Source organism: Thalassophryne amazonica, chromosome 1 (assembly GCF_902500255.1).
Source record: "Thalassophryne amazonica chromosome 1, fThaAma1.1, whole genome shotgun sequence".
Taxonomy (NCBI): Eukaryota; Metazoa; Chordata; class Actinopteri; order Batrachoidiformes; family Batrachoididae; genus Thalassophryne; species Thalassophryne amazonica.
This window is the reverse complement of record NC_047103.1, coordinates 157510888-157530998: the sequence shown is the minus strand read 5'-3', so window position 1 is coordinate 157530998 and position 20111 is coordinate 157510888. Positions and strand designations below refer to the sequence as shown.

The 20111-nt window shown below is 40.5% G+C and overlaps 1 protein-coding gene across 1 annotated transcript in view; it reads right to left on the bottom strand.

Moving 5' to 3' along the window:
- Positions 1–20111, bottom strand: part of LOC117516211 (neural cell adhesion molecule 2-like) — a 1113624-nt gene that overhangs the window by 105141 nt on the left and 988372 nt on the right. Inside the window, exons 12-13 of the mRNA XM_034177131.1 lie at positions 18243–18416; positions 9–128 (exon numbers count right to left, since the gene is read on the bottom strand). Of these exons, the coding sequence (XP_034033022.1) occupies positions 9–128; positions 18243–18416 (294 nt within the window). The remainder of the gene's footprint in view (positions 1–8; positions 129–18242; positions 18417–20111) is intronic.

Genomic DNA, 20111 nt, shown 5'->3' with positions numbered 1-20111 from the left:
AAACTTACGGATGGGTAAAGTCTGAAAGGTCTCTAGATGGCTGAACTCTCCCTGACCCTTTCCATTGACAGCCGCCACTCGAACCTCATACGTCGTATTGGGTTCTAGTCCCGTCAGTACCACTGTCGCTGCAGAGACACAGGACCAGAGTGACATATTTGTGACCATCAATCATGTACACAGCAGAGCATGTAAAAACAAGAGCAATCAGAGTTTTCTGATGTCTGTCAATCCAGATCCGGATCACCTCCACAATCCAGTGGAGTCTTCCATGCCCTAATATCTATCTGTGGTGAGAATCCGTAAAGTAGTTTTGACGTAATCCTTAAAGGCCTATAAAGAGAAACTTGATCCAGAATCCGGATCCGAATCACATCCAAAATTTAATGGAGTCTTTCATGGCCTAATATGTATGTGTGGTGCAAATTTGTGAAGAATTTGTGTTGTAATTTTGACATGCTAAAAGTCCTTCAAAGTCTATATAAATTTTGGATCACCTCCAAAATTGAATTGGCCTAATAGCTGTCTGTGGTAAAAAGTTTGTCAAAATCCGTGCAGTAGTTAGATGTAATCTTGCTAACAAACAGACAAATAAATAAATAAACACACATTGATGATTTGATGCAAAAAGGATAAAAAAACAACATTTCTTCAAGTCCGCAGATAAAACAAAAGTCAGAACTCACTTTGAAGGCTTAAAGAGCTCAAACAGGCAAAATTCTCAAGATGGCTGTTCATACAACAGCAACATTTAAAGTACTGTTTAGTTCCTACGTGCTCTCGGACAGTTCAGATACAGACACACTTTATTGTGAGTCCTTTTCACAGGAAACTGTGCAGTCCTACACACACGACTTGTACTTTTAAACAGGATCTTGTCATCCACCCAGTGCAAATGCTCGTGTCATTACTACTGTACAACTGGTGTAGCAGACCGAACAGTCCGCCCCTAAAAATCAGTCCACCTGTTGCATCTGTGCAGACCACATCAGTACGTCTGAGACAGTCTCTTCACCCAAAGCAATCAAATGAATTAATGTGAATATTAATTATCAGATGATAAAGATAAAACCTCTTCAATCATTCTAAAGTCAGTTTTTACGCTGAACGAGGCTGTTTTAAGCAGAAACAAGGTGAAATTCAATGACACTCTGAAATGACCGACATGCAGTGAACGCATCAGCTGGCAGCTCATTTAGCCGTGGCGCTCTGATCGCTTCCGCCGCCTTTCATGATGAAATAATGCTGAAATTATGTGGAAATGATTGTTGAACAAAAGCTTCAGATATCTGTCACTGAGATAGACGATGACTGGAGTGCAGTTTGAAGCAGAAACGAGGTTTTAATCCGTGAACCGCGGCTAATGAAGCACGTGCAGATGCAGAAGGCGGACCGATTTTCGGGGGGGCGTTCGGTCAGCGACACCAGCACAATTGTCATTTTCATGGCCGGAGCACATGCTGTGAAAGTAGCAAGTACAAATGCACTTATAGGTGTGTCCATTTAGTCTAAAAATGAGGTGTGGTCGAGTTTAGCGGCCAAGCTTTGTTATGATGTGGCAGCACAGAGAGACTGCTTCATTGAGCAGCTCAAACCCGGCCTGCAGAGTTTTTCTGTTGTTTACATGGCGTAATATTCAGATACACTTTATATAGTTGAGTACACAAAGCACACACACACTCTGCACGCGCACACAGGGATGTGCATTAGTGCATCTCAACAAACTAATGTAAAAAACACAAAACTTCAATAAATGTGGCTGGAATGAGATTTTTATTCTGGTTCTCTTCCACCTCAAAATTTGCTTGTGAATTTCACCAATGGGGGAGGAGGGGAGAGGGGGGTCGATACTTGTTTTGAAATATGGAGGAGACTGAGGCCCCGTCCACACGGGAACAGATTTAGGTGTACCTGCATAGATTTTGTATTGTTTTGGCGTTTCATCCACACGTAAACAGTGTTTTGAGCTGTCGAAAATGACAGTATATGAAAATGTGTCCCAGAGTGGGTAAATTGGAAAATGCTGGATTTGCGTCTCCATGTGCACAAGCAACATGAATGTTTCTGAAAAGACAGCAGCTCGTACGTCATCCTGATTACCGTTAGTACGACAATCTGTAACATCAACTAACAAGCCATCATCACGGCAGACAAAACGATAATAAATGAATCCTTTTCCCACGTTTCTGTACGGTGCATTCAGTTTGGATTCATCACGAGCGTGTGCAGTTTTTTTTACACTGCCGAGAGCCTGAAGCACCTACAAAAAACAACTCGCATGGAATGTGTTAATATATTAATAGGTACATTAAAGTTTATGTGGACTCACCATCTGTTTTTATTTTCCATTCATTGTATTTTTCATTGTGTTTTTCCGTGTGGTGCTCTATTCTTTGTATAATTCAAAGTTTTTTCCATGTGGCGATCCGGTCAGAAGAGGTGAAATGTAAGCTTTTTGAACTGGATAACAGTCGTGTGACTTTTTTCAGCCTCTGCAATGGTTTAAAAAACTGTATTTTTCATGGCTGTGTTGTTTTCCAATCATAGAAAGTCCAGAGAAAGTTGCTAATTATCCAGTGGTCACTTTTCTGTCCCCTCCATTTTTCTGTCCGCCATCAGCTTGAATGAGAGAGAAATGCGTGCGCACACACACACACACACACACACACACACACACACACACACACACACACACACACACACACACACACACACACACACACACACACACACACACACACGTGTACAGAATACTATTTGAAAACAAAGGTTGTTTTGTATTTGTGTGGACAAGGCCTGAGTCCTCTGAGGAAGAGGAGGGGGAGGTGTTGCAGAATGTGATATTCAAATGTTTTACCTCAGGGAGCTTTGGTGGATGACAGCTGAACATATGCCAAATAAAATGAGATATTATGGCCTACTAATGCTAAGCTATCAAAATAGTGAATTTTGAAAATGCATTTATTTTCTACCTTGAAGCTAAAACTCCACACCAGTAGGGGGTGCTGTAGCTCCCTCAGTACCCACACTTCCAGTGTCCATGACGCTAGTCCATTTGTGTCTTAAAAGAAATGTTAAGGCCCTACATCAGGATGAATGTGAGGCGTCTGATGCAGATGAAAAAGCGCTATATAAATGCAGTCCATTTAGGGTGAAAACATGGCATGACTAATTGACTAAATACAATCTGTTTTCAAACTGTGCCGTATTCTGCCCAGAGATTACACGCTGTGTTAATAGCAAAGAGGAAGGGAACCTGCCTTATGCTCTTTAGACATAGTGCCATATACTGTCAAGATAGGGCCCACAGTGAATGACAAATTCCTCAACATTTTAATCAATTTCTCAAAAACCCTTCTGCTGATTCCCACAAAATGTGGTGGAATGACCAGTCTTGCCAAGAGAAAGAAGAAATGGAACTCTAATCACTGCTGTATCTATTATTAGAATCCACAAGCATGCACAAACGTTATTACCCCCAGAGTGAATTGTTACTATTGCTCACCTTTGACAGAGGTATGAGTTCTCTGAATACTACTGTCTAGGTTGCTCTGATATGACATTTCATAAGATGTTATGCCGACTTTCATCAAATATAAACAAATTGGAGCTTTCAGTGAAGAGCGCCATATGGTTATTTGTGTATGAATGGAAGATAAGTGCAAGAAAAAAAAGTCTGATTAAAAAAAACACACACACACACACACACACACACACACACACACACACACACACACACACACACACACACACACACACACAAAGACTAGGCAAGAATGTGAATCTATAGAGATCAGTGGGTATATTTTTTTTTAATGGAAAATACCATTAAATACTGAAGCACAGCGATCATTTGCATACATATAATATATAGACATATAGATTATTGAACAAACTGAAATCTCATTATCAGACCGCATTACAGACTACTCGCCATTTATTCACCACAATCTATTTACATAACCTTCACTATTCAGAAAACCAACCCAGAGTTTGCAGTGTAATGAGTTTGAGTGAAAGTTGTTTCTTTTTTGTTTGTTTTTCTGTTTTGTTATCAATGTGCACAAATTAAATACTTGAACAGTAATGGGTGCATTTGCAGTTCTTTAGTTCTGAAAGCAAAATCTGCAGTTTGTTGCCATTCTATGTTGCTTTCCAGGCAATAAGCACACATTTTAATTTAGGCAAACCATTTAAATGAACTAAGTCCGGGCATCTCATTAAAGTGAAGAGTTTATTTTATGTAACTATCTTCAAATGAGGGTACCTGAAGTGTCTTCTATGATTAACCAGTGCCACTTTCCAGTGTGTAATTAGCCCGGCGCTGAATTTCAATGTTTCAGTCCTACTCTTTAAAAAACAACAAAAAGAGCCAAAATTTTAACACACATACAAGAAATTGCAACCCTAATTCCAATGAAGTTGGGACATTGTGTAAAATGTAAAGAAAAACAGAATACAATGATTTACAAATCCTCTTCCAAATTAAATTGAATACACAACAAAGACAAGATATTCAATGTTCAAACTGATAAACTTTATTGTTTTTGTGCAAATATTTGCTCATTTTGAAATGGATGGTTGCAACTTGTTTCAAAAAAGCTGGGACAGTGGTATGTTTACCACTGTGTTACATCACCTTTCCTTCTAACAACACTCAATAAGCGTTTGGGAACTGAGGACACTAATTGCTGAAGCTTTGTAGGTGGAATTCTTTCCCATTCTTGCTTGATGTACGACTTCAGTTGTTCAAGAGTCCGGGGTCTCCGTTGTCGTATTATGCGCTTCATAATGTGCCACACATTTTCAATGGGTGACAGCTCTGGACTGCAGGCAGGCCAGTCTAGTAGCCACACGCTTTTACTACGAAGCCACACTGTTGTAACACGTGCAGAATGTGGCTTGGCATTGTCTTGCAGAAATAAGCAGGGACGTCCCTGAAAAAGACGTTGCTTGGATAGCAGCATGTGTTGCTCCAAAACCTGGATGTACCTTTCAGTATTGATGGTGCCATCACAGATGTGTAAGTTGCCCATGCCATGGGCACTAACACACCCCCATACCATCACAGATGCTGGCTTTTGAACTTAGCGCTGGTAACAATCTGGATGGTCTTTTTCCTCTTTTGTCCAGAGGACACGATGTCCATGATTTCCAAAAACAATTTGAAATGTGGACTCATCAGACCACCTTTGCATCTGTCCATTTCAAATGAGCTCGGGCCCAGAGAAGGCGGCGGGATTTCTGGATGTTGTTGATGTATGGCTTTCACTTTGCATGGTCGAGTTTTAACTTGTAGATGTAGCAACGAACTGTGTTAACTGACAATAGATTTCAGAAGTGTTCCTGAGCCCACGTGGTAAGATCCTTTACACAATGATGTCTGTTTAATGCAGTGCCGCCTGAGGGAAGGTCACAGCATTCAATGTTGGTTTTCAACCTTGCCGCTTACATGTAGAAAGTTCTCCAGATTCTTTGAAATTTCTAATTATATTATGGACTGTAGATGATGGAATTCCTAAATTCCTTGCAACTGTACGTTGAGAAACATTGTTCTTAAACTCTTGGACTATTTTTTTCTTGCAGTTGTTCACAAAGTGGTGATCCTCGCCCCATCTTGGCTTGTGAACAGCTGAGACTTCTGGGGATGCTCCTTTTATACCTAATCATGAGTGCCCTCAGTTCCCAAACATTTGAGTGTTGTTAGAAGGAAAGATGACGTAACACAGTGGTAAACATACCACTGTCCCAGCTTTTTTGAAATGTGTTGCAGGCATCCATTTCAAAATGAGCAAATATTTGCACAAAAACAATAAATTTTATCAGTTTGAACATTAAATATCTTGTCTTTGTGGTGTATTCAATTGAATATAGGTTGAAGAGGATTTGCAAATCATTGTATTCTGTTTTTATTTACATTTTACACAACGTCCCAACTTCATTGGAACTGGGGTTGTAAAATCACAATCAAGTTCTTTGTTTATCCACATTTTTGTTGCATACTCTTGTATTTTCAACCAAAAGTTGAATTTTTCCCAGACTATGTCTAGAGATCTGTACCTGGCTTCTAATTTTTACCCAGACTGCCCAACCGCTACGTGCTGTTTAGTATTCACCTCACCGCATCTCTATAATGTAATTGACTCTGAAATGAGGGATATTAGCGATAAGCCCTTCAGGTTCGTCAGACCTGCTTATCATCCGACTACTCGTCCTCTGGCTTCCATTTTCCAACCATCCATCCTTCACAACATGCTGTACTTTCCACCAGAAGGCTCAGAAATCAATTTGGAGTCGTAAAGCATAAGAACAGGAGGGACAGACGCTTTCAGCTCTCATTGGCTTTGACACTCGTCTACAAAGCTGAGCTTTGTCATGACCTCACAACATCTCAGGGCCAAGGATTTGAAGGATTGTCTGGCATGTCATGTCTACACTTGATTGGTGTTGATGTATGTTGGGCTAAGTGGCAGAAATAGGAACCTAAGTTATACCAGATACGTGCTTTAAGATGCTGAACGAGCTCGGTGATACTTTACTGGTTTAAAATGAGATTCAGTACCATGTTCACACTCAGAGTCCAAAGCATTGCTCAGAGTGCTGAAGTTGGTGGGTGTGCTGATGGTACTACTCTGGGTCCCAATGCACTACAAGGTGCATTTGAAGATTACACAACCCTGTCTTTGCATCGACTCTAGGGAAAGTTCCAGTGACCGCAGGAAAAGATCTGCTGATTGAAGGTAACATATTTCTGACAGCTGAGAAAGACTGCAAACTGGGATCCTTGCAAAAGCACGTATGTCCAACTACTCAATTATGAGCTTTGGCAGTGTCTAGGTTTGTTTCCCCGTAGCTATGTTTAGGGCTAATGATGTCAATGGGTGAGGTGAGATGATACCAATTTTGGTTCTACTGCACCGCAAGGTGCATTTGAAGATTCTACTTGTCGTTGCATACATCTGTTATGTTTACGTATGTTTCCATATCAAATGGATCATGAAACTTGTCTTTATTTCATCAAAACCAAGTGGGCTAAGGTAAAGAAGAAAAAAAAACAAAGATTCAGGCACATCAAGAATATCTTGTAAAAAAAAAACACTGAATGGAGGCACAAATTGTTCAGTGTAAATCCATTAGAAATAAGTCCTATGTAGGCTCTGATTCCACAGTTTCCAGAGCATGAAGGGGATGAGAGTAGGGATGTCCCGAGCCGATCACGTGATCAGAAATCAGGCCCGATCACGTGGTTTCAGGCTTGATCAAAATTGGACGTTGCATCCCGATCAGGAATCTGATATAGATTTTATCCTCATTATTTTGATCAGCGCTATTTCAAGCTCATTATTGCAGATTAATGGGCCTTTCACGCGTTGGAAGCGTCAGAGGCGTGAGACGCGTTGCTTTTTAGAGGCATCAGAAGCGTCGCTTTAGCTTGGCTTTTGACGTGACGCTTCTGACGGGAGCGCGCATTGCCGCTTGTCGGCAGGCTGACGCGGTCAAAGTTCAACCCAATCTTTTTTTTTTTAATTGAACAAAAGAAAAAACATAAGTTCAACCGGACAGAGGTGGGAGGAGTTAGACGCGCAAAGTTTCTTTCACAGAACTGCTGTTTGTGTGTTTACGCGCTCAGCCTGACGCCTCGATGGAATAACAAGAGGATGATGGACACTTTCCCACCGAAACTCTTGCTCAGTCATCCTTCCGTGTGCAGCAGGACCCGGTGCTGACCAAGTCCTCAGGACGACGATCTCTCATCTGATTAACAAAAAGAAAAAAACAAATTGTCCTGTGATCGTTTGTCTGCAAAATGGAGCGAGAGATGGTGTGTGCATTAGCGACGTGCACACTCATCACATTTAGGAGTGCGTCTTAAAGAGCTTCCATCTTCATTCACGTTCACTGCACTGCTCTGAACTTGTTGAACATTGATAAAGCATCAGAGGGGTACACTGAGGACTGTGTTTTTTTTTTCCTTTTACTTTTCAAGTTGACTTTTGAACTTTCGACGCTCTGAGCTGTGACGTAGCTTCGCGCTGTCCAATAGGAACGACATGTCAGGCCAAAACACGGAAGACTAGTGGCAGAAACCACTGCTCTGTACAAATGGTAAATGGACTGCATTTACGAGGTCTATTAGAAAAGTATCCGACCTTATTTTTTTTTTTCAAAAACCATATGGATTTGAATCACGTGTGATTGCGTCAGACAAGCTTGAACCCTTGTGCGCATGCGTGAGTTTTTCCACGCCTGTCGGTTGCGTCATTCACCTGTGAGCAGGCTTTGAGTGAGGAGTGGTCCACCCCCTCGGCGGATTTTCATTGTCAGGAAATAGTGGAATGATTTGGGCTTTTTTTCCATCAGAATTTTTTCAGAAACTGTTAGAGACTGGCAGCTGGAAACCATTAGAAAAATTTATCTGGCTTTCGGTGAAAATGTTACGGGCTTGGTAGAGAATAAGGAGTGTTACTGTCGCTTTAAGGACGGCCCTCAGCAGCTGTGGGGCGCGCCGCTATCCGAAGCCGCCATAGACAGGCTGAACGACCATTTCATTTCTAAACGGATGGCTGTCTGGATCCGTGACCATCGTTTGCCATTTCTCTGGTTATCACAAGAGCTGGACATCAACCATTTTCCGGCAGATTTCACTTTTAACAAGAGATTTTGTCATGGAAAGCCGAGTGGAGGCTTCGCGTGTCACGATGGATTCGCTACTGGAACGAGACAAAACCACCTCCGTTTTGGTCTCACAGGACGGCTTTGAGATGGTGTTCAGACAGCTGTCGGTGGTTTTTCCATCGAGTGATTATCCGAGAAATTGTGGATGTGCCTGGACATGCCAGAACATGTCCCGTGAGGCTTCATCACGGCGTTGCTTTGCGCCATGCAGCACTACCGCGACGCGCGAAGCCTCAGCTCCTCTTTCCATGACAAAAACTCCTGTAACAGTGGAATATACCGTTCATTTCCAAACTGGACGCTGTGTTTTATCCAGGACGTCGTCTGACTAGCACAGGAATTGTGAAAAGACGTGGACATCAGCACTTTTTCGGCACATTGAGACAGACGTGCAGAGGAATTCCGCGCGTCGAGGCGGTGCCGCATGGCGCAAAGCAACGCTGTGATGAAGCCTCACGAGACATGCCGCTGGGGGCCGTCCTTAAAGCAACAGTAACACTCCTTATTCTCTACCAAGCCCGTAACATTTTCACCGAAAGCCAGATAAATATTTCTAATGGTTTCCAGCTGCCAGTCTCTAACAGTTTCTGAAAAAATTCTGATGGGAAAAAAAGCCCAAATCATTCCGCCATTTCCTGATAATGTTTATGGTTGCCCTCATCATGAATGAGCTTACTTTTCCCACCCAGCATAGTAACGTAATAACACCTGAGAGGAAGGTCATCACAACATTGTGATACCTGGCAACAGGAAAAATGTAAATTGCATGTAAATACATATTTGTATTAATATATAAGGTGCTTTCACAGCAGCTCTTGGACTACCTTACTGAGAATAATCTTTTTGAGCCACTGCAGTTTGCTTTTAGAAAATATCATTCCACAGAAACAGCTCTCACTGCTGTTAGATCTTAATGCTGCATTTGATACAGTGGATCATCATATTCTACTTGACAGGCTGGAAAATAATTTTGGGATTACTGGGAATGCCCTTGCATGGTTGACATCATACATGACCAATTGTTCTCACTGTGTTTTGTACAATAACACTACCTCTACCTTAGTGATATGAAAGTTGGTGTTCCACAGAGGTCCGTCTTAGGCCCCCAGCTTTTCTCCCTTTGTATAGCACCCCTTGTGCACATATTGCAGTGTTCTGGGATTACCTTTCATTGCTATGCTGATGATACTCAGTTATACATGCCATTAACTGCTGGTAATCTCATCCACATAAAATCCTTAGAAGATTGCCTTGCATTAGTGAAAAGCTGGATAACTAGCAACTTCCTACTTTTAAATTCTGATAAGACTGAAATGATGGTTCTTGGTCCAGTAAGACATTGGCATCAATTTGACCAGCTAACGCTCAGGCTAGGCTCATGTGTCATACATCACACTGACAAAGTGAGGAACCTTGGGGTAATTTTTGATCCTACGTTGTCCTTCGACCTCCACATTAGAGATATTACAAGGACTGCTTTCTTCCACCTACAGAATGTAGCGAAGATTTGTCCTATCCTGTCTATGTCTGATGCTGAGACCCTGATTCATGCGTTTGTCTGTTTTCTTCTGCAGGCCTCCTGTCTTGTGCATCAGCATAGACTCCCAAAATTTCCTGTATTGTCTATTGTGTCAGCAGCATGGCCCAAGCAGAGGGTCACCCCTTTGAGTCTGGTCAGCTTGAGGTTTCTTCCTCAAATCATCAGAGGGAGTTTTTCCTTACCACTGTCACCTGTGTGCTTGCTCTAGGGGTTGGTAAGGTTAGACCTTACTTGTGTGAAGCGCCTCGAAGCAACTTTGTTGTGATTTGGCGCAATATAAATGAAAATAAATTGAATTTGAAATTGTCTCTTCGAGAATGGACTACTGCAATGTTCTATTTTCTGGTTTACCGCAGTCCAGCATCGGGGGTCTCCAATTGGCTCAAAATGCTGCTGCCAGACTTTTGACAGGAAGCAGAAAGTTTGACCACATTACACCCATTTTGGCATCTCTTCACTGGCTTCCAGTCCCTGTGAGATCAGATTTTTAAGGTTCTGCTACTAAACTATAAAATTGTTCATGGACTGGCACCTCCCTACTTAGCTGACCTACTTAAACCCTATGTACTCTACGTTCTCAGTGTGCAGGACTACTTCGTGTCCCTAGGATGAATAAAAGTCTGCGGGTCGCAGAGCTTTTTCTTATCGTGCCCCTGTTCTGTGGAATGATCTCCCTGCATCAATAAAACAGTCAGATTCTGTAGAGACTTTCAAGTCTAGACTTAAGACACTTATTTTCCCTTTTGTATGGCCAGCATACTGGCATAGTATGTTATTATGCTTTTAACCCTTTTAAATTCATTTTATTAGGAAACGGGGTGGGTCGCTGCCCCAACTTTATCTAATGTCTGGGTCTTTTAGTGAAGCTTAGGGCTAGTAGCTAGTAGCTGTCTTTCTGATGCCTGATTCTGTTTTTTTCTCTCTGTTTGAGGTGCGGCTCCATCCAGAGATAGAAGTGGTGTCTACTTCTGCAACCTTCCCATCCTGTGCACCAGCAAAATTTCCTGTATATTTGTGTTGTCAATTGTTGTGATTTGGTGCTACATAAATGAAATTTATATATATATATATGTATGTATTTGTACATAGAGATTTTCATTTTATTGTCCTGTAGGATGTTATTCGTAAAACTATTTATGCTGTTTTTGTTTTTTACTTTATCTGTTTGCACTGACACTTTACATTTTATATAATGACAATAAAGGGCATTCAATTCTATTCTAAACTCTATAACATTCATACATTTATTAATATCAATTTTATATATTAATATCAACACCATGTCAGCAGCCATAGACTAAACTCACCTGTTTGAGAAGAACTTTGCTTGTGTGCTCCAATCTCTGCTCTCATTTTGGATAACAGCATGTACCAGCACTTCTCACAGTTGGCGCTTGTGCACAACTACCAGCATGGGGATTAAACATAACAATAAGCTAATCAATATAACTTGCATGTTACCCATGGGGATCCATGGGCTCTAGATTGGGTCGTGTTTATAAAAAAGGTAGCTGGCATTTTTCAAGGGTGGTAATAAACTGCAAAATTTCTATAATGAGTTGGAATGGCGTGTGAGTCCAGAATGTTTGTAGAATCTTAGACATTAGACCTCAACAGTTTTGAGAAGAACTTAACCAATTTCTTTCCCCCTTAATCATGTAATGTTTTTATGTTACTTTACTGTCTTAATGTTTTTATAAATTGTTTAGGTTCATATACAAACTATTAATACGAGGTCTGTCAATAAAGTATAGGTCCTTTTTATTTTTTTCAAAAACTATATGGATTTCATTCATATGTTTTTACGTCAGACATGCTTGAACCCTCGTGCGCATGCGTGAGTTTTTCCACGCCTGTCGGTGACGTCATTCGCCTGTGAGCACTCCTTGTGGGAGGAGTCGTCCAGCCCCTCGTTGGAATTCCTTTGTCTGAGAAGTTGCTCAGAGACTGGCGCTTTGTTTGATCAAAATTTTTTCTAAACCTGTGAGGGACATCGAAGTGGACACGATTTGAAAAATTAAGCTGGTTTTCGGTGAAAATTTTAACAGCTGATGAGAGATTTTGAGGTGATACTGTCGCTTTAAGGACTTCCCACGGAGCGGGACATCGCGCAGCACTCTCAGGCGCCGTCGTCAGCCTGTTTCAAGCTGAAAACCTCCACATTTCAGGCTCTATTGATCCAGGACGTCGTGAGAGAACAGAGAAGTTTCAGAAGAAGTCGGTTTCAGCATTTTATCTGGATATTCCACTGTTAAAGGAGATTTTTTTAATGAAAGACGTGCGGACGGATTGCAGCGTCAGCTCGCAGCCGCTGCGATGCTCCGCCACAGGAAAAGCACCTCTGTTGGAAGCCTTAAGGACAAGTTGGAACATGCCCAGCTGTTAAACAATTTCTCAGATACTCACTCCACTGAAAGCCATCAAAAGCCGCCTGGATTTTACAAATGGTTGTCAACACGGAGGTGTTTTTCCTGTGCCGCCGCCCCGCGCTGGCTGCATCCTGACGCCGGACGCGTCCGCACATCTTTCATTAAAAAAATCTCCTTTAACAGTGGAATATCTGGATAAAATGCTGAAACCGACTTCTTCTGAAACTTCTCTGTTCTCTCACGACGTCCTGGATCAATAGAGCCTGAAATGTGGAGGTTTTCACCTTGAAACAGGCTGACGACGGCGCCTGGGAGCGCTGCGCGACATCCCGCTCCGTGGGAAGTCCTTAAAGCGACAGTATCACCTCAAAATCTCTCATCAGCCGTTAAAATTTTCACCAAAAACCAGCTTAATTTTTCGAACCTTGTCCACTTCGATGTGCCTCACAGGTTTAGAAAAAATTTTGATCAAACAAAGCGCCAGTCTCTCAGCAACTTCTCAGACAAAGGAATTCCGATGAGGGGCTGGACGACTCCTCCCACAAGGAGTGCTCACAGGCGAATGATGTCACCGACAGGCGTGGAAAAACTCACACATGCGCACGAGGGTTCAAGCATGTCTGATGTAAAAACATATGAATGAAATCCATATAGTTTTTGAAAAAAATAAAAAGGACCTATACTTTATTGACAGCCCTCGTATTATCATTAATTTTATTATTATGAATATTACTTTTATTTTATTTTATTATTACTTCTATTTTGTCATTTGATTTTTAAATGGACTACAATTGAAATAATTGTTCTCACTTTCTTGTGTCACGCATGTATTTTTAATGTATTTAGAATTACATTACGTACAATGAACTTACTAAATAAACGCAGGCACGCATGCATTCAGGCTTGTAATATGTGGATAATCAGCATGTGATTGAGGTACGTTAAAACATATCCAAGCTGTGCAACAATTCATTTAAGTTTGACGAGCAGTGATGGTACCGGCGCGTTACTCTAATCTGACCACTTTTTTCAGTAACGAGTAATCTAACGCGTTAATCTTTCCAAATCAGTAATCAGATTAAAGTTACTTCTCCATGTCACTGTGCGTTACTATTATTTTTCATTGTGGATCGACAGCAGCATTAAACTTGGTCCGTGGGCAGGAGGTCGGGGTTCGACTGAACTGCCCACTTTCAGCGAGCTGTGAGCTGATCATCCACGTTTTTTTTTGCAGCTGCTCGACTCGTCCTTACCTCTTAAAGCGCGGTGATCAGCACACCTGCACTGAGCTTTACAAAGACATTTTTATACGTTTTCCCCTCCTTTATTTAGAATTCTGAGCTGAGCCGGTCCGTATCGTCTCGTTAAAAACAGCTGATCCTCCGTGACGCGTCAACAACTAACACTATTTTCCACTCAAATGCACCTAAACTCTCTTTCTGAGGACCACATGATGTGAAAACGCAATAAAACTCCCTTACCTGTAAATCTGGTCATGTTTTCTGCATAAATAAATGTAATCCATTCTTTGTGCTCAAACGCCAAAGCAGGGGCGAATCCAGATGGAATGGGGGCGTGCCCCCACCCACAACACCCCTAGATTAAAGGTCCAGTTTTGAAGCCGTTTTTTACTACAACTACTAATATTGCTTAAAATAATAATAATTTCGACAAGTAAAATGTTTAGAGAGAATTTAAATGTTATAAAAATGTTAGAATTTAATAGTTACATTTATAAACAATGTAGGTTTGAAATTGCAAGTTTTACTGTTACAGTGCTGTCAACAGTTAAATATGAGGTCAAGAAAGAGGTCTTTATTTTACTTTTTATAAAACAAGTATTTATTTTCATTGAAGTCAAGAAAGGGTGACTATAAAGTGAGTTTTGGCAAAATAGGTATCATTGTCATGTTGACGTGCGTTGTTGTTGGCAGCTGGGGAAAGTAACTAAATAAGTAACTAGTAATCTAACTTAGTTACTTTTACAATTGAGTAATCAGTAAAGTAACTAAGTTACTTTTTCAAGGAGTAATCAGTAATCAGTAATTGGATTACTTTTTCAAAGTAACTGTGGCAACACTGTTGACGAGTTTCATCATCATGACATCAAGTTATCCTCATGATTACACATTTCTTAATGCAGTTCAGGTTATATGAGTGGGTGATTTCATTGTCCATTCATAACTAGGAGCGCAGAGCACATTTGTTTTTTTTTTTTTATTTCTCCTTCCCTTTCTGTGACAACCAATCACAGCTCTTTGAGCTCTTATATACCTAGCAATGGGGTCAACCCCACCACTTCACAAAGATAGGAGTTCCTGTCCCCTCCTTGCTCAGACTTGCTCTCAGACACGTCTCGGGTTAAGATTCCTTGCCAGGAAATTGTAGGCTAAGTCAGGAGCTCTTTGAGAGGGCTGTGAGTTGCTTTGTGGATACGGGTCCAGGATCTTAGTAAATACTAAAGAAATTTTAAATTCCACCAGAGTTCTTCCTCTTACATTAATGCAGTACATTTTAAAATGGAAGGTCAGGAAGGACATTTTAAGAAGGGTATACAAACTACTCATTGAATCAAAACTTACTTTAAATATTCTATCCTGGTTCAATTTCATCTCTGTTAAGAATAAATCAAAGCTTTCTGGATCGTTAATCAAGCAAGTAAAATTACTGGCGAGATCCAAACTCAATGATCTGTACTTCATACATAAGCAGGTAAAAGGAAAGCCAACCACATTACAGCAGATCCCACCCACCCTCCACACAAGTACTTTCAGATATTACCATGAGGTCTGCTACTAAGCCACTGAGCCAAGAAAAACATCTAAAGTAACTCCTTTTTTCCTGCTGCCTTAAGAACCTTTAATAAACAATACGCTCCCCATTACTATGAATATTACATCAGTACAAGACTAGTTTGCAAACATAGTATTTTAAGTATTCCATATTTCATTCTGTCTTGCACTATGAATGTGTTTGTCTATATGTGGGCTTTGTTTTGTTTCCCTGATTTCCTGTTATTTCAGACATTTTTGGATTCTGGCGTCTTTTAATCATTCTTTCAGCATGTATGGGAGACCATACATACACTTAAAAAAGAGAATTGTTGGCCCAACTTAATAAACTGCTTCAATTCATAACACGCAAATTAATTAAGTTGACCCAAATTAATTTATCAAGTAATATTTACACCAACGTCTTAAGTTAATTTGGACAAACTCAATTCTTTTGAGTGTTACCAAGTGAAGCAAAGTCATGAATTTTTCTGTTTCTTCAGTGTACAATATGCAACATACAACAATTCTCTTTTTTCAGCGTGGTACTCTAAACAGGAAACATTTTATTTCCAGTATATTACAGTACTATTTTTTTGGTACTTCACTTCACTTTTGTTTCCTGCTTTTCCAAAAATTCCCTTGTTAAACAGACTTGAAACTCAGCCAAGATCCATCGGTTATTGCTGATACTGATACTTTCTCGTTGCCTTAGTATATGATTTAATATATGTGGATCTGGGTCCCATGAGTCAGTATCTGACACAGACAGCAATAAACCTGGGTGTAAAGTTGGACAGTGATCTTAAATTCGATGCTCAGATTAGGTCAGTGGTCAAGTCTAGTTTCTGTCAACTTAGACAACTGGCCAAGGTGAAACGATTTCTTTCACAACATCATTTTGAGATTTTAATCCATGCTTTTATCACTAATCGCCTGGACTATTGCAATGCACTTTATACTGGGCTGAATCAGACTCTGCTTACTCGCCTACAGATGGTGCAGAATGCTGCTGCTCGACTTTTGGCTGGTGTTAGAAGGTGCGAGCACATTACACCGGTTTTGGCCTCACTTCATTGGCTCCCAGTTCGTTTTAGAAATGATTTTAAAATTCTTTTATATGTTTTTAAATGTCTTCATGGCCTTGCCCCGCTATATCTGTCTGTCTGCTCCATTTTTATGCCCCTTCACACTCACTCAGGTCAGCTGATTTGTCACTGTTGGTTATCCCAAGGTCAAAGAGGAAGCGTAGAGGTGACCGAGCTTTTTCAGTCGTTGCCCCGAGACTGTGGAATGATCTTCCTTTGCACATTAGGCAGGCTGATTCTCTCTCTGCTTTTAAATCGTCTCTTAAAGCACATTTTTTTTCTCTTTGGCTTTTAACACAGCTTGACACTGTTTTTTTTTTGTGTGTTTTTGCTTTTAACTGTAACTTTTTATTTATTAAATTATTTTAACTTGCCTGTTTTTGTTGTGTACAGCGCTTTGGTTGTTGGTGCATTTTAAAGTGCTTTATAAATAAATTGAGATTGAGATTGAGATGATTTACTAGAACCTGTTTGGCTTTCTGTTACCATTCCCTGTAATCTACTGTTTATTTTCTAGTTTTTCATTGTCTTCAACTCAGATTAAAGCTTTTGTCAAAACAGTGTCACAGCGGTCAACCTCAAAATGTGCATTAGTAAGTTTGTTTTCTACTGATCTGAACTGGGGATAGGATTAATCAATATATTTATTTTTGGAAAGACGTGGCTTGGATCTACAAAAAGGGGCAAAAACAAGAACATAAAGTAAAATGATGAACACAGTGGGGCCTGTCTTGACGATCTACAACACATGTGATCTATGACACATGGCATCATATGGAGTGTGAAATCTGGGAACATGCTCGGGTGCAGGGCACAAACGGGTTGGAATTACCGTCTGAATTAGTCATATGGGTGTGTTTGGGGCATGACATGAAATAAACCAATCAGACTGTCAGCGGTTATCCACTTTAAGACCCAGAGAAGGTCAGGCGCACAGTGCACTTCTATTTAGATAGTGGATTTGTGTGAAAGACATTTTAAGACCAACAGGCTCACTGTTATGCAAATGAGCACTATTCAACTAGTTACTGACATGATGCGGGTGCTGAGCATGGAAAGTCACAACTGCGCCAGCTGTACGTCAAATCCAAGTCAAGTCAAGTCTGGGAGCATATGCTGGCACTGTGCATGGCCGCATCCACCACACCACAGACCACAAATGATTCTGAATGGCAACCATCCAGGCAGACAACCAATCCATCCTCCAACCTTGAAAGTATCCATCTTTGTGCTCACTTAAAACATGGGCATCCCCTTGGCCTTCTCCAGCCAAGGGGACCCTGAACACTGAGGTACCCATGTGGTAGATCATGCCCAGAGAAAGACATCACATGTCCAAAATGTCATAGCTGATCCTCCCTCACAATGCAAGTGATACTTCTACCCAGAGTCTCTCCAAGTACCTGCTCATTTGACACAAAGTCATTCCAGAGGTACACAAGGATTCTCAGAATAGACCTTGTTCCAAAGACATTCAGTCATCCCCTTAGGTCACTGGTTAGTGTTCAGGTTTCACAACCACACAGTAACACCGAAGCATCTAGACATTAAAGACTTGGACCTTGGTTCTCCTGCAAAGATGTCGGCATTACCAAACACATCTATCTAGCGACCTCATGACTGAAACTGTTAATGATATTTGTGTTGCTCTGAGGAGAAAATGGGGCCACAGGACATTGTGGCCATTGATTAAGGTATGTGTTCTAGCATATCACCTGCAAGTGTCTGTCTTATTTTGCACAATGAAGACATACTTTCAGTTACATTCAGTTATGAAAAGTGTCTAAATGGCACTTACTCTGAACACTGTGTGACTTAACCTCTCTCCAGTCCATTGAGCCCACCTCCTTGTACTGTACCAAGTAGTAACTGATGGGCACACCACCATGAGAGTCGGGCTTCAGGAATGTTACAGTAGCCAAACGCTGAGAGACGGCCGATAGTCGTACCGAGTATGGATTTGATGGTACATCTGAAAACACAAAATAATGATAAGCCTTAAATACATGGGGTATTTCCAAGTATGTTACTTACAAAGCTGGTAGGACTTCCCAACTCATAACACAGGTTCATGTGCAGTCCAGACAGGAGTTTTCATTCAGCGTTCTGTTCATCTGAAAATCACTTTTCACACGTACAATGTAGAGACTTGCTTATTTATTCTATCACAGAAGATGGTACCGGTTGAAGAAAATGTACATGACACACACATTACTGATAAAAGTGCCTCATTTTAAAGACAGAATGCAATTTTCCTCAAAAATGTTTCTAATAAATTATATTATCACCTTTTCAATTCACAACTATGTTTGGACATGCACACATATGAATGCATGCATGCACATGCTGCACATGTACTATTTCTGAAATGGTTTGGTCCGTCAGCGTCCCTGCAACACAACCTTTTTTTCTCATGACAAAACCGTCTTTGTTAATTGTAACTATATTATATGGAAGAGACATTAATTGTGCTTAGATTGATCAGTGAACAGGTAAGGCCACACAAGTCCACACAAGCTGAAAACTCCAGACATGTGGCCTCCAAGCTCAGTATGTGTGTGTTTTTGAGAGCTTTTTAATATTCAGAAGATGGAATTTGAGCAATCACACTTTTTTTTTAACAAAAAATGAAACAGAACATAAAAGGATTTAGTGCTGCAAGCAGCGCTCATTACTGCCTGCTGCCTTTTACCTCACTTGCTTCCACACAATCAAAACAAAGAATAACATTTCGACATTGCTGAAATAATAAGTCTGAGCCTTGGAAGCAATTCAACATTATTTGGTTCATTTTGAAGTGAGTCTGACATCATTTATGCCATAGTGGAATCTTTACTGTTGGCTCTGGATTCATTTAGCCACCAGTTACAAATCGTATTCATGAGTGTGGAATGTTTTCGGACTTACTATCTAAAGACGGAAGCCACCCCTCTATTCACTCACACAAAAACATATAGCTCTACTTATTGGATCTGCTACTTTTGCATCAGCCTTAAACTCTTCCAATCTTCATTTGACCAGCCTTCATGCCTGCATCATTTAAAACAAACATCCATTCATGTCTTTTTGAGTTTTCCTGCTGACAGACAGACAGACAAATCTTACACATTTGACACCAAATCATGCAAATTAACCCTTTGTGATTCAATGATACCACAATAAATGGGCCTGTGTGGCCTTAACATTTTTTCAAATCGGTCTAATTAATTTAATTTAATTTAATTAATTTAATTTTAATTAATTCTAAAATGGTCTAAAATTGAACCACTTCATAACATGAACCCCTTCCACCATGTTTAATCCATAATGGCTCTCAGCTGTTTGAGTGAAACTGACCCAAGGTTAAAGATCACGTGACCAGTAAAAATGTGATATGTGACTTCATATTTATGTTTAATAGTAGCCACAAGTGTATCTTTATTCAAGTCCTCAGAACAGCTATTCTAAGAATCCTCTATACGATATGAGAACTGGACTAATATATTGACCTTGGCCTGTTTTCGCCCCTCAAAAAGAAAAAAAAAAAATCAATTTTTTTTCACTAAAAATACTACATTTCAGCATTGGAAGCCTCCTCGTGATATTTCAACTGCCCACCGGCTTCCAAGCTTTTTGGACATTTCTTACTTGGAACAGTCATTGGCAAGAATGAAAGCATGACGAGACA